Raw genomic sequence first — 18747 nt, 5'->3', positions numbered from 1 at the left:
TGAACACCTCCAGGGATGGGGCAGCCACAGCTTCTCTGGGCAACCTGGGCCAGGGGCTCACCACCCTCACAGCCAAGAATTTCTTCCTCAGATCTCGTCCAAGTCTCCCCTCTTTCAGTTTAAAACCGTTCCCCCTCATCCCATGGCTCCCCTCCCTGATCCAGAGTCCTTCTGGACCAGCTTTCCTGGAGCCCCTTTAGGTACTGGAAGGGGCTGGAAGGTCTCCCCGGAGCCTTCTCTTCTCCAGGCTGAACCCCTCCAGCTCTCTCAGCCTGTCCTCACAGCAGAGGGGCTCCAGCCCTCCCAGCATCTCCAGGGCCTCCTCTGGCCCTGCTCCAACAGCTTCATGTTTGGTTTGGAGGAGGGATGGATGGCAAAGGTGGACAGGCTCTGGTATAGGTCCCAGGAATGCCCTGGGCTGCTGTAGCCCCGGCGGTCCCAGCGTTACCGTGGCATGTGGTCACATCCAGACCTGCAGGATGGTGGCACGTACTGGGAGGAACCACTCAGGACGCTTTACTGGTGCTGCTTCCTCATGGGAGGACAGGCTCTTCCTCATCTTCACACCTTCATCTTCTGCAGGAGATCAGGATTTTGCTGCTAACAACAGGGAGCTCATCCCATCAGACGGAGCAGACAGCCCTCATCTTCCTTCTCTCCCACTGCCAGCGCAGCAATTAGGAGCGAGAGGATAAATACAGTGAGGATCAAGAGATGCCCATGGCGCTGGGAAGGGGGACGCGGACAAGCTGTGGTTATTAGCGCCTCACACAGCAGCTTTCCCTGGCTGGAGGAAGGAGGTGCCAGGATCAACAAAGCTGGCAAAAATCAAGAAGAAAAGAGCCAGCTAATTATGTTCCGAGGCATTTAATTAACGCTTGTGGCATGGGAGACGGGAGGGTGGCCCTGGGTGTTGGAGAGGGAGAAGGCTGCAGCACAAACCTTCTATCAGACGCTGGAGAATCCACACCCTTCACCCAAAACCATCAACTTGGGAAAGAGAAAATGAAGAGCCTCCCCTGCCCGCATGCTGGCACGGAGTGGGGATTCGGGAAATCCTCACGGGGGGCTCGAAAGGAGGCGGCAGCTCCGCCGGCATCCCCTGGCTCGGCCCCAGCGGGATCCAGCTTGGGGTCACGTCTTTAATTAACAGGAGGGAGCTTCGTCCCGCGGGGAAACTCACCCCAGCGCTGCTCCCGACTACCCATCCCACCTTCTCCAAGCGGAGCCCGCTCCAAGCAGAGAAGAAGGGAGAAAGGGGGATGAAAGGGATGGAGCGCAGCGGGCAGAGAATGGCCTCGCTCATCACACTGGTGACCACTGCCTCCCTCCTCACCGTGCCGCAGGATGGCAGCAAATGCCACCGCTCGGGCCTGGGGGGGGGGGGGAACGGGACAGGGACAGGCCATGTTGTGTCCCCCCCCCGCCCGCCGCAGTCCCCGCACCCCTGGGCTGTCACCATCACGGGGGAGCATTTTTGGTGGGGGGAGTCACTAGGAAAAAAACGAATCACACCTCGCTCAGCAGCCTGGCCCCCAGGGCCAGCGCAGGGATGCTGCGAGCCACGGGTGACACCCTGGGGTGGCTCCTGCTGCAAGCAGGGGGGTGCCACAGCCCCGTGAAGCTCTGTGTCCCCGTCCCCCCCGCGACTTCCCACTGGGGCTGTGGGGCCCAACCAGGACAGCGGCCACCGAGGAGGGGCAAAAAGCTGTACCCCAGAGCTGAGCCCCTCCAGCCCCTCCAGGCCGGGGACCCCCCCCCCCTCAACTTACCCAGGAGTGAGCTTTGAGCTGGCTAATACCTCTTAAAACAACAAAACAAAACAAAACAAAACAAAACAAAACAAAAAATTGGGTTATAACAGATAGTTTGGAAAAAATTTGCTTAACACTGCGTAGAAATCAAAAAAGGAAGCTGAAAAATGGGAATTATTGAGAAAGGCTTAGAAAACAAGAGGGAGATCATTAAGCCACTGTATAAATCGATGATTCCCATTGGAAGGCGTTTTGTGCTGGTGGCCTGGGTGGAAAAAGAGTGCGGAAGGAAGGGTAAAGGGACAGAGAAGAGGATCAAACATACAGATGGATGGAAAGAGGGCAAGGAAGTAAACGCAGCAGCTTCTCTGTGAGGAACAACTGGATTTGGGCTCCCCGCCTTCGAAAAGAGAAAATAAAAAGAGAAATGACTGACGCCTAAAAAATTATCAGCCATCTAAGTGAATAGGAAACTGCTTTTTTTTTTTTTTTTTTTTTTCTTTTTCAGCACAAGAACATCACATAAAACTATAGCTAGTGGATTCAAAACACAGGGACGCACGGCTGGAGCCACCGGCATAGCACGGCTCCAAGGACCACAGGGACTCCCGTCTGCCACCCTCACTGCCACCCCCACCGTGTCCCCAGCTCCTTTCAGGAGCTTAAGCCCACTGATGGCTCCCGCGGGTCCCCCCGCGCCCCCTCCCAACACGGGAGCGCTGGAACTGGATGCTGTTTTCATAGAAATCATCAAAAAAACGGAACTGAAAGGATCAGCCCATCCATTCCCCCCGCCCCAAGGCAGGAATTGCTTTAACCTGCTCTCCGGAGCCAGGTGATGCTGGAGCAGAGAGCGCAACAAACATACCGTGTTCATTAAATCCATACGCGTTTCATCACGCCGTTAAATTCATACGTGGTTTGTCCCTCATTTAGTTAAAATCTTACGCGTTTCATCACTCCCTTAAACCCGGGGAGCGTCTGAAATCGCCCGGAGTCGAAATAATGCAAACAACCGTCACTTTATTGTCATTTCCAGCCGTACCGCAAAAGGCACACAACAAACTTCATTGGTACAAAATAATTTTCGCTGCGGGGTTTTGTTTTTGGTTGTTTTTTTTTTTTGTCGAGTTTTTTTTCCTTGTGTGTGTTTCTTTCTTTTTCTTTTTTTTTTTTTTTAATTATTATTAATTATTATTATTTTTGTTTTGCAACACAGTCACCGGCCTCTCCCATCGCCCCGATGGGAAGATCCTTTCACAGAAAGGACTATTTCGTTCGTGCAGACGGATCACTCGTTATTGCAGGGGGAGCGGCAACAAAGGGCATGGCCACCCCAGTCCGTCCCCCGTGGGACCCACGCCCGCCACCCGCGGAATAAATGCCACTTCTGTGCGCCCCCCCCCCAGTCCCGACTTGCCCAGTTCCGCTCCCGCTTGCCCAGGGGCAAGCTCCATCGCAGCCCCCGGCATCACTGCGACCTTGGCTTGGCCACTTCGGTCCACGTTCAGCTGCGGGATAACGGGGTGGGGGGGGGGGCGGGGGGGGGCAAGAAATGGAGAGACCCTGGTCTAGCTGCCCCCCCTTTCCCCCATGCTTTTTGAACAGCGTCGAGCATTTCTTTACACAGTTTTGCCCCCCTCCGGCTCCGTGTTTGAGCAGGGGAGCGGGAGAGGGTCCCACGGAGGGCACCCGGGGCTGGCTGGGGGAGGGGGTGCCATCAGGACCCCCCCCCCGCCTCCAGCTGGGTGCTGCCGCCCCGCTGCCTCGCAGGGGCTGGCACAGGGGACGAAATCCCCAGCATCTGGGGATGAATCGAGGGGATTTTCCTTCCCCGTACCAGCCCGTGAGGTCCCAGCACGGCAGACCCATGTCGATGGGGCGCACACCGAGCCCCCCCGCACCTCTCAAACCTAGCCATGGATGGGGGTGTGGAGTGGGGGGGGGGGGCAGAGGGGTCCGCTGCCAGCAACCCCCAGCATCCCAGCCTGGCGTGCGGTGCCCACTAGGGAGCCTTTTGGGGGGGGTTTGCTGGGGTCCCCCCAAAACCAGAGCACATAGCCCTGAACACCGCCTGCCCCCCACAGCATCCTTTCTTTAGGGGAGATAGATAAAAAGAGGTTTTGGGGGCCGGGGGGGCCACCAGCCTCCTGCGCACCCTGCCAGCATTTGGCTACCTACATCATTTTCCCATGATATGCCACTGTCCCCCAGTAATGCTGGGGTGGGGCCATGCTGGTGCCGGTGCCACCCTCCCATAGCGCAGAGCCACAGCAGTGCCCGGCGGCCCCCCCCCCGGGGCTACGGCAATAACACCCATTTTTTTTATTTTTTTTTTGCACCGTGCCAACAGCTACGCTCCTTTTCTTTTGGTACCAGCTCCCCCTTCTCGGCTCCCTCCCCCGACATTTGTTAGAAAAATAAGATTGTGCTTATTTATAAAATAATTGCTTTTTTTTTTTTTTTACTTTTTTTTTTTTTTAAGAAAAGTTTCCAGTTTAAAAAAAAAAAAAAAAAAGGTGGTATATCAAAATACGGCAAAACTTTGGCTGTCGATCGCTAAAACTCTTAATTAAAAATATCGACTAAAAAGGCATTGTGCTGTGAACATTAGCTGCTGTAATGCTTTAGCCTCCGGTACCGATGGGAAATATTCCACCTGGGCACGCACGCACCCTCCGAACCTCCCTTGGGGTTTTTTTTTTTCTAGCACGTCACCCCCATCCTTTAGGAGAACTAGTCGAACTGCAAGAGATTGAAAAGCCACGTGAAAAGCCTTGGTAAAATACAAGGGAGACCGGATCGGGAAGAGCCACCCTTACAAGGCGGTCGCGGGATGTGTTCTTCTCAAGAGGGAAGTCTTATTTTCTCACCTTAGCGCTTCGACAAAAATACGCTTGTTTATACGGTGGGTGGAAGAAGAGAGGCAGATCCTTTGTATAAAAGGTACTTTAGAGCAGAGGGAAAATGCAAATGGGTCTATAAGATCCAGACATATATAAACATACATACCTCAATATATTTATATATGCAATCTCTACGTATTCAAAGTTTAGGATGCATTATTGCAATATCCTTGCAGGTGACCTATTCTTTTCCATCCTCCTTTGCTTTTGGTTTTCTTGGGTGGGGTGTGTTTTTTTTGTTGGGTTTTGGGGTTTTTTTTTTGGTTTTGGGGTTTTTTCTCTTAAAGGAAGAAAAAAAACCAAGTTTCAAAACGGCTCCGGAGGTCCCAGCTGCCGTCCGCCTCGCTGGGACCGCTCTGGCTTGACCTCCAGCACGTGTTTTTTGGAAGAACTGGGATGATGCTCTGCCCCAGCAGGCGCTGGCCGTGCCTTCCTCCATGGTACATCACCCATGGCCGGAGATCCCCGGCTGGTTATTGCTTAATTCTCCCTCCCCATACTGGCCTTTAGGGTTATTTACATTTCTTTGGCTTGACTTGAACGCAACAGTCTGGCACTTTCTCTCCAGTGGCCCCCAAGCCACCGCCGGAGCCACCGGCAGCGCTGAGGATGGGGGCGAGGAGGAGAAGACCTCGCCACGAGGCAATGAGAAAACATGGGTTGGCTTCTGCTAGCTCCAACAAATTGTGCTTCTCCCAGTCCAAATAAGACAACTTGTGTTTGGCACAAACTCATCCGGAGGAGGAAGGATGCTGAGGGGCCGCCGGCGGGACTCCGCCATGCCCGGGGTTCTCCATCCCACCCGCCATTGGGGTGATCCTCCGAGTGCCATGGTTTCCATGGCCTCAGTTTGCAGGGAGCGGTGGGGGACAAGGTGCTGTTGATGGCCCCCGATGCAGGGCAGAGAGCCCCAGCCTCCCCACCAAGGGCGGGCAGCTGGTCCTGCCTCCCCCGCGGCCCTCAGACAACGAATTCGGGGACTTCGTCGTGGGTGAGATCCAACGAGAAGTACTTGCTGGTTCTTTTGACAGGGAAGGTCTCCTGGATGTTGATGCACTGCTGGGCCAAGCAGCCATTGCAGTAGAGGCCTTCCTCCTCCAGCCCGTGGGCGCAGCCGAAGGTGTAGCTCTGGGCCGTGTCCTGGCAGAGGTTGGCCAACTGCAAGAAATCCTTCTGGTAGAGCCGAATGTCATCCAGGCTCAGGCTGTGCCGGTCCGTCGACGTCTTCGGTTTCCTACACGTCGTCTGGGCAAAGCAGAGAGGGGGCTCAGGACCCACCGGGGAGCCAAGGGGGTCAGGGAAACCCAAACCCCCAGTGCCAGCACGGCTTTGAGCTTCTCCAAAGCCCCACCAGTGCCACGTACCTGGGGTAAGGAGTCAGTGCTCTGCCCTCGCAGTTTCACCACCGTCTCCGAGGAGCTGGAGGTGGAGGAGCTGATCTCTTTAACAATTAGCCCTGCACGGGGGAGAGAGGAAGAGGAGGGTGCGAAGGTTATTTCGAAGCTTCTCAGCTCTCTTGGGAGCCTCCTATCCCTGGGGGCTTGCTCTTGCTTTGGGGTGAAGGCACCCTCAGCTCAATAGGGTGCCTTTAGAGTCATAGAATCATCAAGTGGATTCTACTGGAACTGGAAGGGACCTTTCAGAACAATGAGTCCAACCATCAACCCAACACCGCCAAACCCACCACTACCCCATGTCCCTCAGCACCATGTCTGCCTGGCTTTTAAATACCTCCAGGGATGGCGACTCCACCACTTCCCTGGGCAGCCTGTTCCAATGTTTGACAACCCTTTTGGTGAAGCAATTTTTCCTAATATCCATCCTAAACCTCCCCTGGCGCAACTTGAGGCCGTTTCGTCTCATCCTGTCACCTGTTCCTTGGGAGAAGAGACCAACTTCCCCCTTGCTACAACCTCTGTTGCCCATGGGCAGGTCCTGCCATCGTCCCCTGGTATCTCCAAACATCCTGGCATGCCTGGGCACCCCACCCCCGTGCCACGGGGCAGCTGCAGGGAGCATCAGCCCTGCTCCGAGTAAAACCTGCACCTTTCTTGGGCAACCCCTTCTTTTTAGAGCTTCACCAAATTTACCCCATCTCTTCTTCAACCCAGTGAGAGAATGGCTTTTCCCAGCGTCCCAGATGGACACTTTGGGATAATTGCTCTCTGCTGAAGCCCAAAGGTGTGATTGGTATCGGGGAATTGGAAATAAAAGCGGCCGCTGCCTTACCCGAGTGCCCGTTGAACTTGCGTGAGAGCAGCATGTCCTCCGTGATGTAGACGCACATGTCGGGGCTCACCTCCATCTCGCCAGCCTGCTCCAGCTCCCGGGGGTCATCCACCAGCATCTCGATTTCTGCAGGCAGGGAGAAGGTGGGACGAGTCATTGATGTGCACCTCCTGAGCACCCTCCAACCCCAAATACTCGCTGGGACCCAAGCTGGAAAGCCCACGCTCAGCTGGTGTCTCACCATCGTCCTGGGAGTCCTCCTCCAGCCGGTCCTTCCCACCGCTCTCCACCCCAGAGGTGTGGGAGCTGCCGTGGCTGGTCATGGAGCTGCAGGTCTTCAGCTTGCGGTGGGTGCTGGCGCCCGAGAAGCTGTCCTCGGGCCCCATCTCCCTGGGCTTGGGGTCGGTCTCGATGCCTGAGGTGTGGGAGCTGCTGTGGCTGGCGGTGGAGTGCCGGGAGAGGCGCTTGTGCCGGATGCTGCCGGCACTGCTGCCGCTGGCCCGCGAGCGCTTCTCCAGCTGCTCCATGTCCAGGTCCAGGGTGTCGCTGATGTAGGACTCACGGTACTGCTTCTTCTCTGCAAGGCCAGTGGCATGCCGTCACCATATAGCAGCCTGTACCCCAACCCACCTGGGGTGTCCTTCTCCCTCCCGGTGTCTTCCCCCAGCACCCAGGGGCACGGTCACCCCAAGCCCAGCGGGGTGGGACATCAGGAGCCAGCCCTGTCCCAGTGGCATTTGGGAGTGGGGAGCCTCAAACCTGCTCTGCCACCCCTAGAAAGGAGGAGGAGGAGGAGGAGGAGGAGGAGGAAGAAGAAAATGTGGAGGAGGAGGGAAAAAAAGAAGAGGAGGAAGATGATGACCATGAGGAGGGAAAAGATGAGGAGGAAGAAGAGGAGGAAAAAGAGGAGGAAGAAGATGAGGAGGACAAGGAGCCATAAGAAGAGAAGGAGAACAAGGAGGAGGAAGAAGAGGAGGAGGAAGATGAGGAAGACAAAGAGGAGGAAGAAGATGAGGATGAGGAGAAGAAGAAGGGGAGGAAAAAGAGGAGGAAGAAGAGGACAGGAGGAGGAGGAAGAAGAGAAGGAAGAGGAGGAGGAGGATGAGAAGCAAGACAAGGAGGAGGCAGAAGAGGAGAAGGAAGAGGTGGAGGAGGAAGAGGAGGAGGAGGGGAAAGAGGAAGATGAAGAGGTGAAGAAAGAAGACGAGGAGGAAGATCTTACATTTGCACAAGGCCTTTCTGAGCTTGGAGATGGGACGCAGGGCACTGGGAAGAACTGCATTAGGGCACTGGGAAGAACTGCATTGAGGCACTGGGAGCAACTGGGCCATCAGGGGCTGCCATGGGGCTTGTGCCCACCCCATAGCAGCCGGCGGGGGGGAGGTCTGTGGGCACCCAGCACAGCCAGGAGAGGGTCTGACTGTCAGGCAGGGCCAGGGTGCCCCAACGCACGGTCAAGGGGGACGTGGGGATGGCCACCCCCCGCCATGCTCCCAGCCACGGGGTTGGCACAAGGACCAGGCAAGGACAAGGACAGGGAGAAAAGCTGAGTGGGAGCCCAGCATGGGCAATATTTGCCCCCTGGGTGGGGGCACCTACCCTCGTTCTCCTCCAGCTTGCGGACCTGGCGCAGGACGGGCTGCAGGTTCATGTAGAGCCGGTGGCTGCTGCTGAGCAGCTGGAGGAGATGGCGGGAGCGCAGTGGGCAGCCTGTGTAGTAGATGAGCTTCCTGGCCGAGGGCAGCCCGTCCGGCAGGATCTCAAACTTCTTGCCCTGTGTGGGAGAGGGAGAACGTCAGCCCCGGAGAGAAAAGTACTCTCGTCGTTACCCAGTCCTGCTGCAGCCCACCTAAAGGGGCTCCAGGAAAGCTGGGGAGGGACTCTGGATCAGGGAGGGGAGCCATAGGACGAGGGGGAATGGTTTTACGCTGATAGAGGGCAGATTGAGATGAGATCTGAGGACGAAATTCATTATGAGGGTGGTGAGCCCCTGGCCCAGGTTGCCCAGAGAAGCTGTGGCTGCCCCATCCCTGGAGGGGTTCAAGGCCAGGCTGGACGGGGCTTGGAGCAACCTGGTCTGGTGGGAGGTGTCCCTGCCCAGGGCAGGGGGGTTGGAACCAGATGATCTTTAAGGTCCCTCCCAACCCAAACCATTCTGTGATTCTATGATTCTATGTTACTATGATTCTATTAACCCCCCAGCTTGAGGTCTGTGCGACACCACCCCATGGCCAAATCAGAGCCCAAGAGCGACACGGGCAGAGCCGCTCTGCCTGGGGACGGTGGCACTCACCACGAACACCAGTTTCCCCACATTTGTCCAGGGGAAGTCGTAGAGCAGCTGCTTTTCTTCATCCAAGTTCTGTAAGAAGAGGAGGGACGGTCTCAGCTGAGGATGCCGCAGTGGGTAGGAAGCCGAGCCTGGAGCCGAGCCCGAACCCGAGCCCTCCCTCAGCCGCTTACCTGGAAGATCTGGATGCCCCGTGTCGTCAGCCCCAGCGTCAGCGAGGCTTCCACCTCCCTTTTGTCCTAAGGAGAAAAAAATAATAAAGCAGAGATGCTTTTAAATACCCAATTTGCAGCATGAAGTGGACAAATCTGCCCCCTGGCCCAGGTATTGTCCTCTAACCACCCCACCTCCCACACAACGACAGCCGCGGGCGGCAGGTGCCACATTAATCATGGGATCATTTAGGTTGGAAAAGACCCTTAAGATGGTCAAGCCCAACTGTTTAATTAACGATGCACATGCACACTGCCCGGTGGCATCCTCTAGTCTCACCCCCAGGCACCTGTCCCCTCCCCACCCCCACCCCCCCCCCACTGCCCAGAAACATCCCAGCGTAAGGGTCTGGAAAAGGAGTTTAACCTCAGAAAATAAGGAAGGGTTTTCAGAAACGGAGCTGGGGCGCTTTGACGCTTCAGCCCAACCTGCCCCATCGCTGGCACAGAGCGGGTGACAGCGGGGCAGAGCAGGTGATGGTGGGGCAGCCCACCCTGCCTGCAGCAGCACGGGTGGCACCGGCCACTCACGCGGCCACTGTCCCCCATGCACATCTCCCTGGGGGGCTGGAAAGAAGGATTTATGATTTTTTTTACAGCCCTTTTTAACAGCCCTTGCCCTGCTCAGCTGCTCTCCGTACTTGCCCGTTCCCCGTGTTCTCCCAAAGGCAAACTTCTCTTTAATTTAAGGATGCTACAAAACGGGTTGCGAAGCACCGGCTCCCAGCAAATAAATCTCTTTGCTGGGAAAAAAACCCCAAAACCCAGCATATATTTCTTAGGAGGGAGAGGGATACTAAAAAAATAAGACCCCAGAAACCTCTCGCCTCTCCGTTAACTTGTAGAAAATTGGCAAGACTACAAAAAGCTGCATTTCTGCTCCAGCCAGCGAGCGCCCATTCGAAAGCGCAGCTCTTCCCAAAAATACCTTCGGAATTGCTCGGCGGTTCCTCCTTGCATTTAAAAAGCAGCCCCGACTCCAAAAGCCAGCTGGGGCTCACCTTGTACAACCTGTAGTAGTGCACGGCCACGTCGTCCAGCCGGACGGCCTCCTTGATGTACTTGAGATGGGCTTCGGAGGCCGTCAGGGCAAACTGATCCTTGTGCATGTTGGGGACGTGCTTGAGGATGTAGTCCTTGCCCCTCTTGGCAACCACCTGTTTGGAAGAGAGGAGAAGCTGGTCCAGGGGAGCTGCTCCGTGCTCACCAGCTCCCGGCGCTCCCGGGCAGCGGCGATGGCCAGGGAAAAGGGAAATGGGAGTGATACGCTCCATTTTACAGCCGCAAGCAAAAAGAAAACTAATACAGCAGCCAACAACCTCTCGCCCCCAGGATCTCCCACTGGGAAGGGCACGTTTGCTCCGTGTGCCCACCCCATGGATCTCACGCCAGCGGCGATGCCCGGTCCAAGGCAGGGAGAGCCAGGGACAAGGTCCCGGCGTAGCTGGGGACACGGCCGGGGCCACCGCTCCTCAGTGACACACACAACAAAAAGAGAAGCTGGCAGATTTGGAGCCCCTCTGCTGTGAGGACAGGCTGAGAGAGCTGGGGGGGTTCAGCCTGGAGAAGAGAAGGCTCCGCGGAGACCTTCCAGCCCCTTCCAGTCCCTAAAGGGGCTCCAGGAAAGCTGGGGAGGGACTCTGGATCAGGGAGGGGAGCCATGGGACGAGGGGGAACAGTTTTAAACTGAAAGAGGGGAGATTTAGATGAGATCTGAGGAAGAAATTCTTGGCTGTGAGGGTGGTGGGCCCCTGGCCCAGGTTGCCCAGAGAGGTGGGAGATGCCCCGTCCCTGGGAACATTCCAGGCCAGGTTGGACGGGGCTCTGAGCAACCTGATCTAGTCGAAGATGTCCCTGCTCGTAGCAGGGGGTTGGATTAGGTGGCCTTTAAAGGTCCCTTCCCACCCAAACCATTCCATGATTCTACAAGTCTCTCCGCTGGCAGCCTGGACCGCAGGGAACCATGTTCAGCTGTTTGGGGTCTAAGGGCACATCACACGCGGCTGCGCAGCCCCTTGCCGCTCCTCTCTAATTAATAATTACCTCTCCGGTAACAGACTGACTTGCGTTTGGGTACCCCACGGAGGCTGGCACCAGTCCTCACTGCGGGGAGGGGGTGTCCCTGCCGAAGGGGGGGTCCCAGCTGGGACCTGCCATACGGGACCGGTCCCTGCTCTGCTCCTGTGCAATGTCATTGGGATGGCATCGCCCCAGCGCCCAGCTCTGCCTGCCGCTCCGAGGTGCCTGTCACCCTGTGCCCTGCCTCAGCTTCCCTCCAGGACTATCCCAGGAGCTGCCTATACCCGTGGCCGCTGCCAGCATGGAGGACATCAGTTCCCAAAGGGCTGCAAAGCCCGAGGCGGTGCACCTCAGGATGGCGGGGAGACGCCGCTGTGGCACGTGGCATGTGGGGAAGCGCCTGTGAGCATCCCTGCAGCCACTCCAGCCACCCCACCGACCCCAACCCTCCCTTCCAGCAGCTATTTGCAGCCCTGCAGTTGTCCGAAGTTATCAACAACCGGGAATAAGCTGGAAATGGGGAGGCAGCGGGAGCGCCGGCCGCCCGGGAATCCTCCGAGCAGCCCAGCATCATCGGGTTCGCACGTGGTTAGAGCGGGGACCATCTGGTGGGACACTTACCCAGGCAGGGAAATAGGCTTCGGGCTCGAAGTACTTCCCGTAGTGCTTGCTGCGCTTGAAGTCGCCCAGGTCGGCTTGGAGGGCGAAGGCGGTGAGAAGGAAATAGGCTTCCTCCCGCAGGACGCACTGCGAGTGCAGCACTTGCTTCCGCAGGTGCCAGTAGTAGTAGTAACGTGCCGTCCGGTCGCTGCGGGGGGAGCGGAGGAGAGAGGGGAGGAGAGGGGAGCCCGCGGGACACCCACCCGTGACCCAGACCAGGGGGTGAGAGACAATTCCAGCCCCTTCCTCCCGGTGCGGAGCTCTTTCCGACGGAGCAGTGCTGGGTGCCGAGCCGGTTGCCCCCTTTTCCTCTTCGCTAAAGCCGGGGCTCCCATTTCAGGCTGGGCTCAAACGTCCAGCCAGTGCCTCCCGCAGGTGGAATACACCCCCCTCCCTGGGCAAAAAGCATCCCTGCGTGGCTGCAGGTGCCACCACGTCCCCAAGCACCCAAACCCCTGAAAATAATTTTTTCCCGCAAACGGGACCTGAAGTTCCCACCCCGCCACAGGCACACGTGTGAATTAAAATCAGGCTGGGCCAAAGGGTTAAGCTGTGACAAAACCCTAAACGCCACGTCCCCAGCCCCTCAAAAGGCTCTGTCATCGCTGGCTGGGAGCAGTGTCCCCACTTGCCCCTGGTACCCGGCCACAAACGGCCCCCACAGAAGGGAGGAGCGTCCAACCCACAGCATCCCGAGGCTGCGCAGCCCCAGGAGCGGTGCCCAAGCCGGGGGCACCCTGCGGTGCTCCCCCACTAGCCCCTGGCCCCCTGCGTGGGGGTGCCCACCGCCCCGGGGATGGAGTTGGGGCGGGGGGGGGGGTGCACCCTACCTGATCAGCCTGCCGTTCTCCACATAGTACTGCACTCGGAAGTGGATGATCATGGGGGGGCCAAACTGGTCAATCCCCTGGAACGGAGGAGATATTCAGGGCTCCTGCGGATACCCCGGCATCGCGCCCTGGCCCCTTGCCTCGGGGTCCGTCACGGCCACCCCCTTGCCCTCCACGGGGTGAAAGCCACAGGGAAAAGTTCCCTCCTTAACGCTAATTGCCCTTTTTTCCTGAATTAGGGCTTGACACCCATTTCCCACGCCACCCCCCCACCCAGTATGCTGAAACACGAAGGGGATTTGGATTTAAAGAAGCAGGCGGCTGGGTTTGAGACACACACGCCTCCCCTCCAGGGGTCTGCAGCCCCCCACCACCACTGTCCCTCTCCAGCCTGTCACCCACCAGTCCCCATCTCAGTGCCAGCACCAGAGCCTTCGCACCAACGCCCCCCGGCATGTTGCACTGAGATAATTAAAAGGTGCTTTAGCAGGGGCTGGGGGGGGGAAAACCCCAAATGCTTGATTTTAGACACCAGAAGAAAGGGACACCTTCAAAATTCTGCTGATTGTAAGAAATAAGGAAGGAAAAAAAATCACAGCTCCAAGGCCGGGGAGCGTGGAGGACTTGTCCCCAGCCGGGGCACGCGGTGGCACTCGGGGTGACAGCCATCAGGCATCGTCCCAAAAGGGATTCATTCCTTTTGCACTCCTGACCGCCCCCCCCCTCCTCCCCCCACCCCAAGCCCCGCACTGGCCAACAGCCCAAGTGCCACCCCCCTCTGCCGCCCCCTCCAGCTGCGTTCCCGTGTCCTGGAAGTGACCTGCGACGGGGACAGAGGTGGCCTTACTGCTGTCAGCTCTCCATGCAAGACCTCACCGCTGACCTTGCTGGCCTCCTTCTTCCACTCCTTGGGGCAGTACTTGTAGAGTTTCTGGGCCAGGTCCATGTACACGTGCTCATTGTCTGACAGAGGTGGGACAGAGGTGGCATCAGCATCCCCCTGCGCGTCCCCCTCCACCCTGCCAAGCCCTGCCTCGGCCCCCGCCCCGACCCATCGGTGGGTGGTACTGGGAGGGGGGGGGAGGTTCATAACCTCCTCGTCACCAAACGAGAGGCCACCAAAGGGTTGGGTAAATTTGCGCCCGTCTTTGGGCAAACACGCACCCCCTGCCTGGTGGCATCATGCCTCGCCACGCCGTGATGGCATCATGCTGGACCGGCCACGGGCACCGAACCCACGGCATAAAGCCCTGACTTACTCTGGATGACGCTGAGCCCGAAGAGGTGACAGTCCTTCAGCCTCAGGAGGTCACACACCTGCACCAGTAACTCATGGCACAAAATCTTCACCTGCAAAAAGACCCCCATCTGTGGTCCCCGCTGCATCTGTGGCCAGCCGAGCACAGGGCAGGTGGCACCGAACCCCCCGCTGGCTCCCCAAGCGGGACTGGGGGGGTGACAGGCTGCGCTGCAGGGCGCATTTTTCCACGGAAGTCCCCAAAAGCAGGGTCCCACCCTGGGGTGCAGGAGCAGAGCTCTCCCCTGGGGATGGGATACTCGGGGACCACAGGGCAGGTCGAAAGCAGCGGCTGGTGGTGGACACCTCACGGCAACCAGCCCGGTGCCACGGAGATGGCTTTGGGGGCAGAAAACAGAATACTGGGTGGCGGGGGAATTAAAAAAATATGAAATACGTTGAATAACAGAGCTAAATCCTCCTCCTGTTTATTCTCCGGGGTACAGGAGGCCGGAAGGCCATCCCCAGTGGGTGCACGGAGTGAGGACCGGAGGAGGAAGGACTGCCCGCTCCTCACTGTGCCGCCCCGGGGGATGGCATACGGCAGGTCACACGCCCAAAACCACGGCGCTGTCGGCAGCACACGGAGCCAAGAAGAAGCAGGAGAGCGTAAAAACGCTGCCACAGCCTTCAGGGGAATAACTCGCCTGCATCTCTCGGCAGAAAGATAGCAGGCAGGCTCAGAATTAAAAGCAGAGCTTGGAAATGCAGCCGGTTGCACGACCCCAGGTGTGATGAACACGTCGGTGCTCAGGGGGTTTCCCTGGCCCCCTTACGTTGATGATGATGTTGAGGGAGTCGTCGTTGGGGAGGAAGATGCAAACGCTGCGGCGGTCCTGCATGACTCTGTTGTTGTGGAAGGTCAGTTTGTTCATCGTGGTCCGGGCTCAGGGCGGGCGGTGGGCACCTCACCGACGGGCCGGGGCGGCCTCGGTCCCCATGGGTGCCATCCCTGTGGGCGAGAGGGAGGGGGTTCAGCTCCAACGCACAGCACCCCCGGCTTCCCGCACCCCGATCCGGGCATCCTTCCCACCCATCACCACAGCAGGGTGTCCCCCGAAACCCCCCCGAGCGCACCCCACCGCGGCCACCCTGCATCCCAGCCCCGGCGCCGCGGTCAGGGCAGCGCAGGATCGCAGCCGTGCCCAAAAAAAAACCAAACCCCTGAGCCAGCAGTTTTATTCTCCCGGCTCGGGTTCAGAAAAAAACCTCAAGGAAAGACTTTCCTGGCATAATTAAAAAAAAAAAAAAAAAAGTCTATCTGCTGGGAATAGCCAGAGAGGAGCGGCACGGCGGCTTGGGGGAGGAGGGGGTTTGTTGCCAGCGGCAGAAAGGCAAGGGGACAGTGCCGGGTCCCATGGCAGGACTCCCACGTCCCTTTCAGCATCGTTCTCCCCATCTGTAGCGCTTTATGGGGGTTAAATAAAACAACCCAAGCGCTAACAGTGATTTGCAGATGGGAATTGCCGTCTCCTGCCATTTCCCAGCGTTCACCTAAATCCATACTGGGGCCGAGGGGGGTGAATCCCTCCCGGCACTAACCCCAGGCAATTCTTATTTTCAAGGGCAAAAATTCCTTAAGCCCTTTTTACCCCACGGCCCTCCCCAGGGACACAAACGCACGCATGACACCACAAGCACCGATCTTTAAACCCTAAACCAGTTCCCCCTTTTTCTGACCCGCGGATTTACAGCTGGCACCGAGGACAGTATCGTGTCTCCCACTTCGCTAAATATTTGCTTTGGTCTAAATGAAAATGCCTTTGGCTTCCGAACCAGGTTCACTTGCATATTCATACAGCGGGGGAAAAAAAGTGCTTGGAGGTGACTTTGTGTCAGGTAGTTCCTGGGGTTTGGCAGAAGTTGGGAAATCCGGAGGTGGTGCCCTCCCGCCACTCTGGGCTTGTAGCGCCGAGGCCCCGCGCAGCCGTGCATTGCACCCACGCGTTGTGGTGGGGCAGCGTGGCCGTGCATTGCATCCGTGTATCACAGACGTGCATCGCGGCCCAGCCATGCATTGCATCTATGCGTTGCATCCATGCATTGTGGTGTCCATCATGGCCGTGCACTGCATCTACGCATCGTGGTGTCCATCATGGCCATGCATTGCATCTATGCATTGTGGTGTCCATCACGGCCATGCATTGCATCCATGTATCACAGACGTGGATCATGGCCATGCATTGCATCTACGCATTGCATCCATGCATTGTGATGTCCATCATGGCCATGCATTCCATCCATGTATCACAGACGTGCATTGCGGCCATGCATTGCATCTATGCGTTGCATCCATGCATTGTGGTGTCCATCATGGCCATGCATTGCATCCATGCATTGTGGTGTCCATCAGGGCCATGCATTGCATCCATGCATTGCATCCACGCATTGCATCCACGCATTGTAGTGTCCATCATGGCCATGCATTGCTTCCATGTATCACAAACGTGTATCACGGCCATGCATTCCATCTACGCATTGCATCCATGCATTGTGGTGTCCATCAGGGCCATGCACTGCACCCATGCACTGCTCCCATGCATTGTGGTGGTGCATTGTGGCCATGCATCGCAGCTGCACGTTGTATCCATGCATTGTGGCCATGCATTGCATCTGTGCATTGCATTCGTGCATTGTGGCCATGCGTTGCACCCATGCATCGTGGCTGTGCATTGCAGCTGTGCATCGTGGCCATGCACTGCCTCTATGCACTGCACCTGTGCATTGCACCCGTGCATTCTGGCTACGCATCATGGCCATGCATTGCATCTACGCACCGCATCTATGCATCGTGGCCATGCATCGCAGCCATGCATCACAGCTGTGCGTTGCATCCATGCATCGTGGCCACGTATTGCATCTGTGCATCACATTCATGCATTGCAGTTGTGCATCATGGCCACACACTGCAACTCTGCATTGCATTTGTGCATCGTGGCTGTGCACTGCACCTGTGCATCACAGCCATGCACTGCACCCATGCATTGTGGTGTCCATCACGGCCAAGCATTGCATCTACGCATTGCATCCATGCATTGTGGTGGTGCATTGTGGCCATGCATCGTGGCTGTGCATTGTAGCCATGCATCGTGCCATGCATTGCACCTGTGCATTACATTCGTGCATCATGGCCACGCATTGCATCTGTGCATTGTGGCCATGCATCAGGGCTGTGCCTTGCATCCATGCATTATAGTCATGCATCGCATCTGGGCATCGCATCTGGGCACCATGGCCATGCACTGCACGTGTATATCGCGGCCGTGCATTGCATCCCTGCATCCCGGCTGCGCATCGCAGCCATGCCCGGACATGATTGATCCCAACCAGGAGCAAACACGGCAGGCGGCGGACGGGTTGGTTTCAAGGTTCATTAAAAATCCCAGCAGCGGTGAACAAAACGGGGCTGAAGGTATTTGGCAAACGTCCTGGCCCCGGCCGGGCGCCCGGCAGCTCCCGTGCACCAACATGGGGCTGGGCGTGAAGCGACTCGTACAGGCCGTGGCAGGGAGGGTGCCACGTCCCCGGCAAAGCAGCCGTGCCCCCAGGCACCCTCCAGCACCCTCTGCACCCAGCTCCCACCCAAAGCTCTCCTGCCAACCCAACAGGAGCACCAGAGCCCCTCTGCTGCGAGGACAAGCTGGGAGAGTTGGGGGGGTTCAGCCTGGAGAAGGCTCCGGGGAGACCTTCCAGCCCCTTCCAGTCCCTCAAGGGGCTCCAGGAAAGTTGGGGAGGGACTCTGGATCAGGGAGGGGAGCAATAGGACGAGGGGGAACGGTTTTAAACTGAAAGAGGGGAGATTGAGATGAGATCTAAGGAAGAAATTCTTGGCTGTGAGAGTGGTGAGCCCCTGGCCCAGGTTGCCCAGAGAAGCTGTGGCTGCCCCATCCCTGGAGGTGTTCAAGGCCAGGTTGGACGGGGCTTGGAGCAACCTGGTCTGGTGGGAGGTGTCCCTGCCCAGGGCAGGGCGGTGGAATGCGATGGTCCCTTCCAACCCAAACCATTCTATGATCCTCCCCACACAGCCGGCTCAGAACTACAGCCACAGGCACAAACCACCCCCAATTTATTGGTAAACCCATCACCAGGAGGTTATTCTCTGCTTCCAGCACCGCAGCATCCCTGACACAGGAACGTGCCAGGAGCAGCCGGTGGGGAACGGGTCCCTCCTCGGCCACAGCCTCTGCACCAAGCCCTGCCCACGGCAGGATCCCCCCAGGAAAACACCTTCTTAAGAGCACTTGGAAATGAAAGCAAGTCTTCAGGGCGCCGGCAAAAACCCCGGTGTCTCAGCCCATCACCTCCCTGCCTCCAAACCGCCCTTACGAACCAGGCAGGGGCTGGGCATCGGGCCCCACCACGCAGCTTCTGTGTCCCTTGGGAGAGCTTCCCCACATTCATCCCCTCAGCAGTCAATATATTTACTCCTTGTCCCACATCCTCAACCAGTCCCTGAGCATCAGGGATTAAAACACACAAGCAGGCATCAGCGGAGCACGGGCATCGCGCGGCTCGGAGCCGGAGCCAAAGAAAACATGTTCCCCGAGAGC

At 57.6% G+C, this 18747-nt stretch overlaps 1 protein-coding gene across 4 annotated transcripts in view; it reads right to left on the bottom strand.

The window, feature by feature from the left end:
* Positions 1 to 2482: 2482 nt before the first annotated feature.
* The window catches only part of FRMD6 (FERM domain containing 6), a 41949-nt gene continuing 25684 nt past the window's right edge, over positions 2483 to 18747 (bottom strand). For 2 of the 4 annotated variants that reach the window (XM_063333847.1, XM_063333845.1), the window contains 13 exons: positions 14974 to 15149; positions 14160 to 14250; positions 13721 to 13863; positions 12901 to 12977; positions 12032 to 12218; positions 10393 to 10548; positions 9353 to 9418; positions 9183 to 9251; positions 8489 to 8663; positions 7131 to 7466; positions 6890 to 7015; positions 6025 to 6116; positions 2483 to 5905 (listed from right to left, as the gene is read on the bottom strand). In XM_063333847.1, the coding sequence (XP_063189917.1) occupies positions 5621 to 5905; positions 6025 to 6116; positions 6890 to 7015; positions 7131 to 7466; positions 8489 to 8663; positions 9183 to 9251; positions 9353 to 9418; positions 10393 to 10548; positions 12032 to 12218; positions 12901 to 12977; positions 13721 to 13863; positions 14160 to 14250; positions 14974 to 15072 (1902 nt within the window). In that variant the 5' untranslated portion in view covers positions 15073 to 15149 and the 3' untranslated portion in view covers positions 2483 to 5620. The remainder of the gene's footprint in view (positions 5906 to 6024; positions 6117 to 6889; positions 7016 to 7130; positions 7467 to 8488; positions 8664 to 9182; positions 9252 to 9352; positions 9419 to 10392; positions 10549 to 12031; positions 12219 to 12900; positions 12978 to 13720; positions 13864 to 14159; positions 14251 to 14973; positions 15150 to 18747) is intronic. The other 2 variants (XM_063333848.1, XM_063333846.1) reach the window with 2 other exon arrangements.

This window comes from Chroicocephalus ridibundus, chromosome 4 (genome assembly GCF_963924245.1).
Source record: "Chroicocephalus ridibundus chromosome 4, bChrRid1.1, whole genome shotgun sequence".
NCBI lineage: Eukaryota > Metazoa > Chordata > Aves > Charadriiformes > Laridae > Chroicocephalus > Chroicocephalus ridibundus.
Note: the sequence above shows the minus strand (reverse complement) of the source record. Positions and strands in the feature narration are given on the sequence as shown.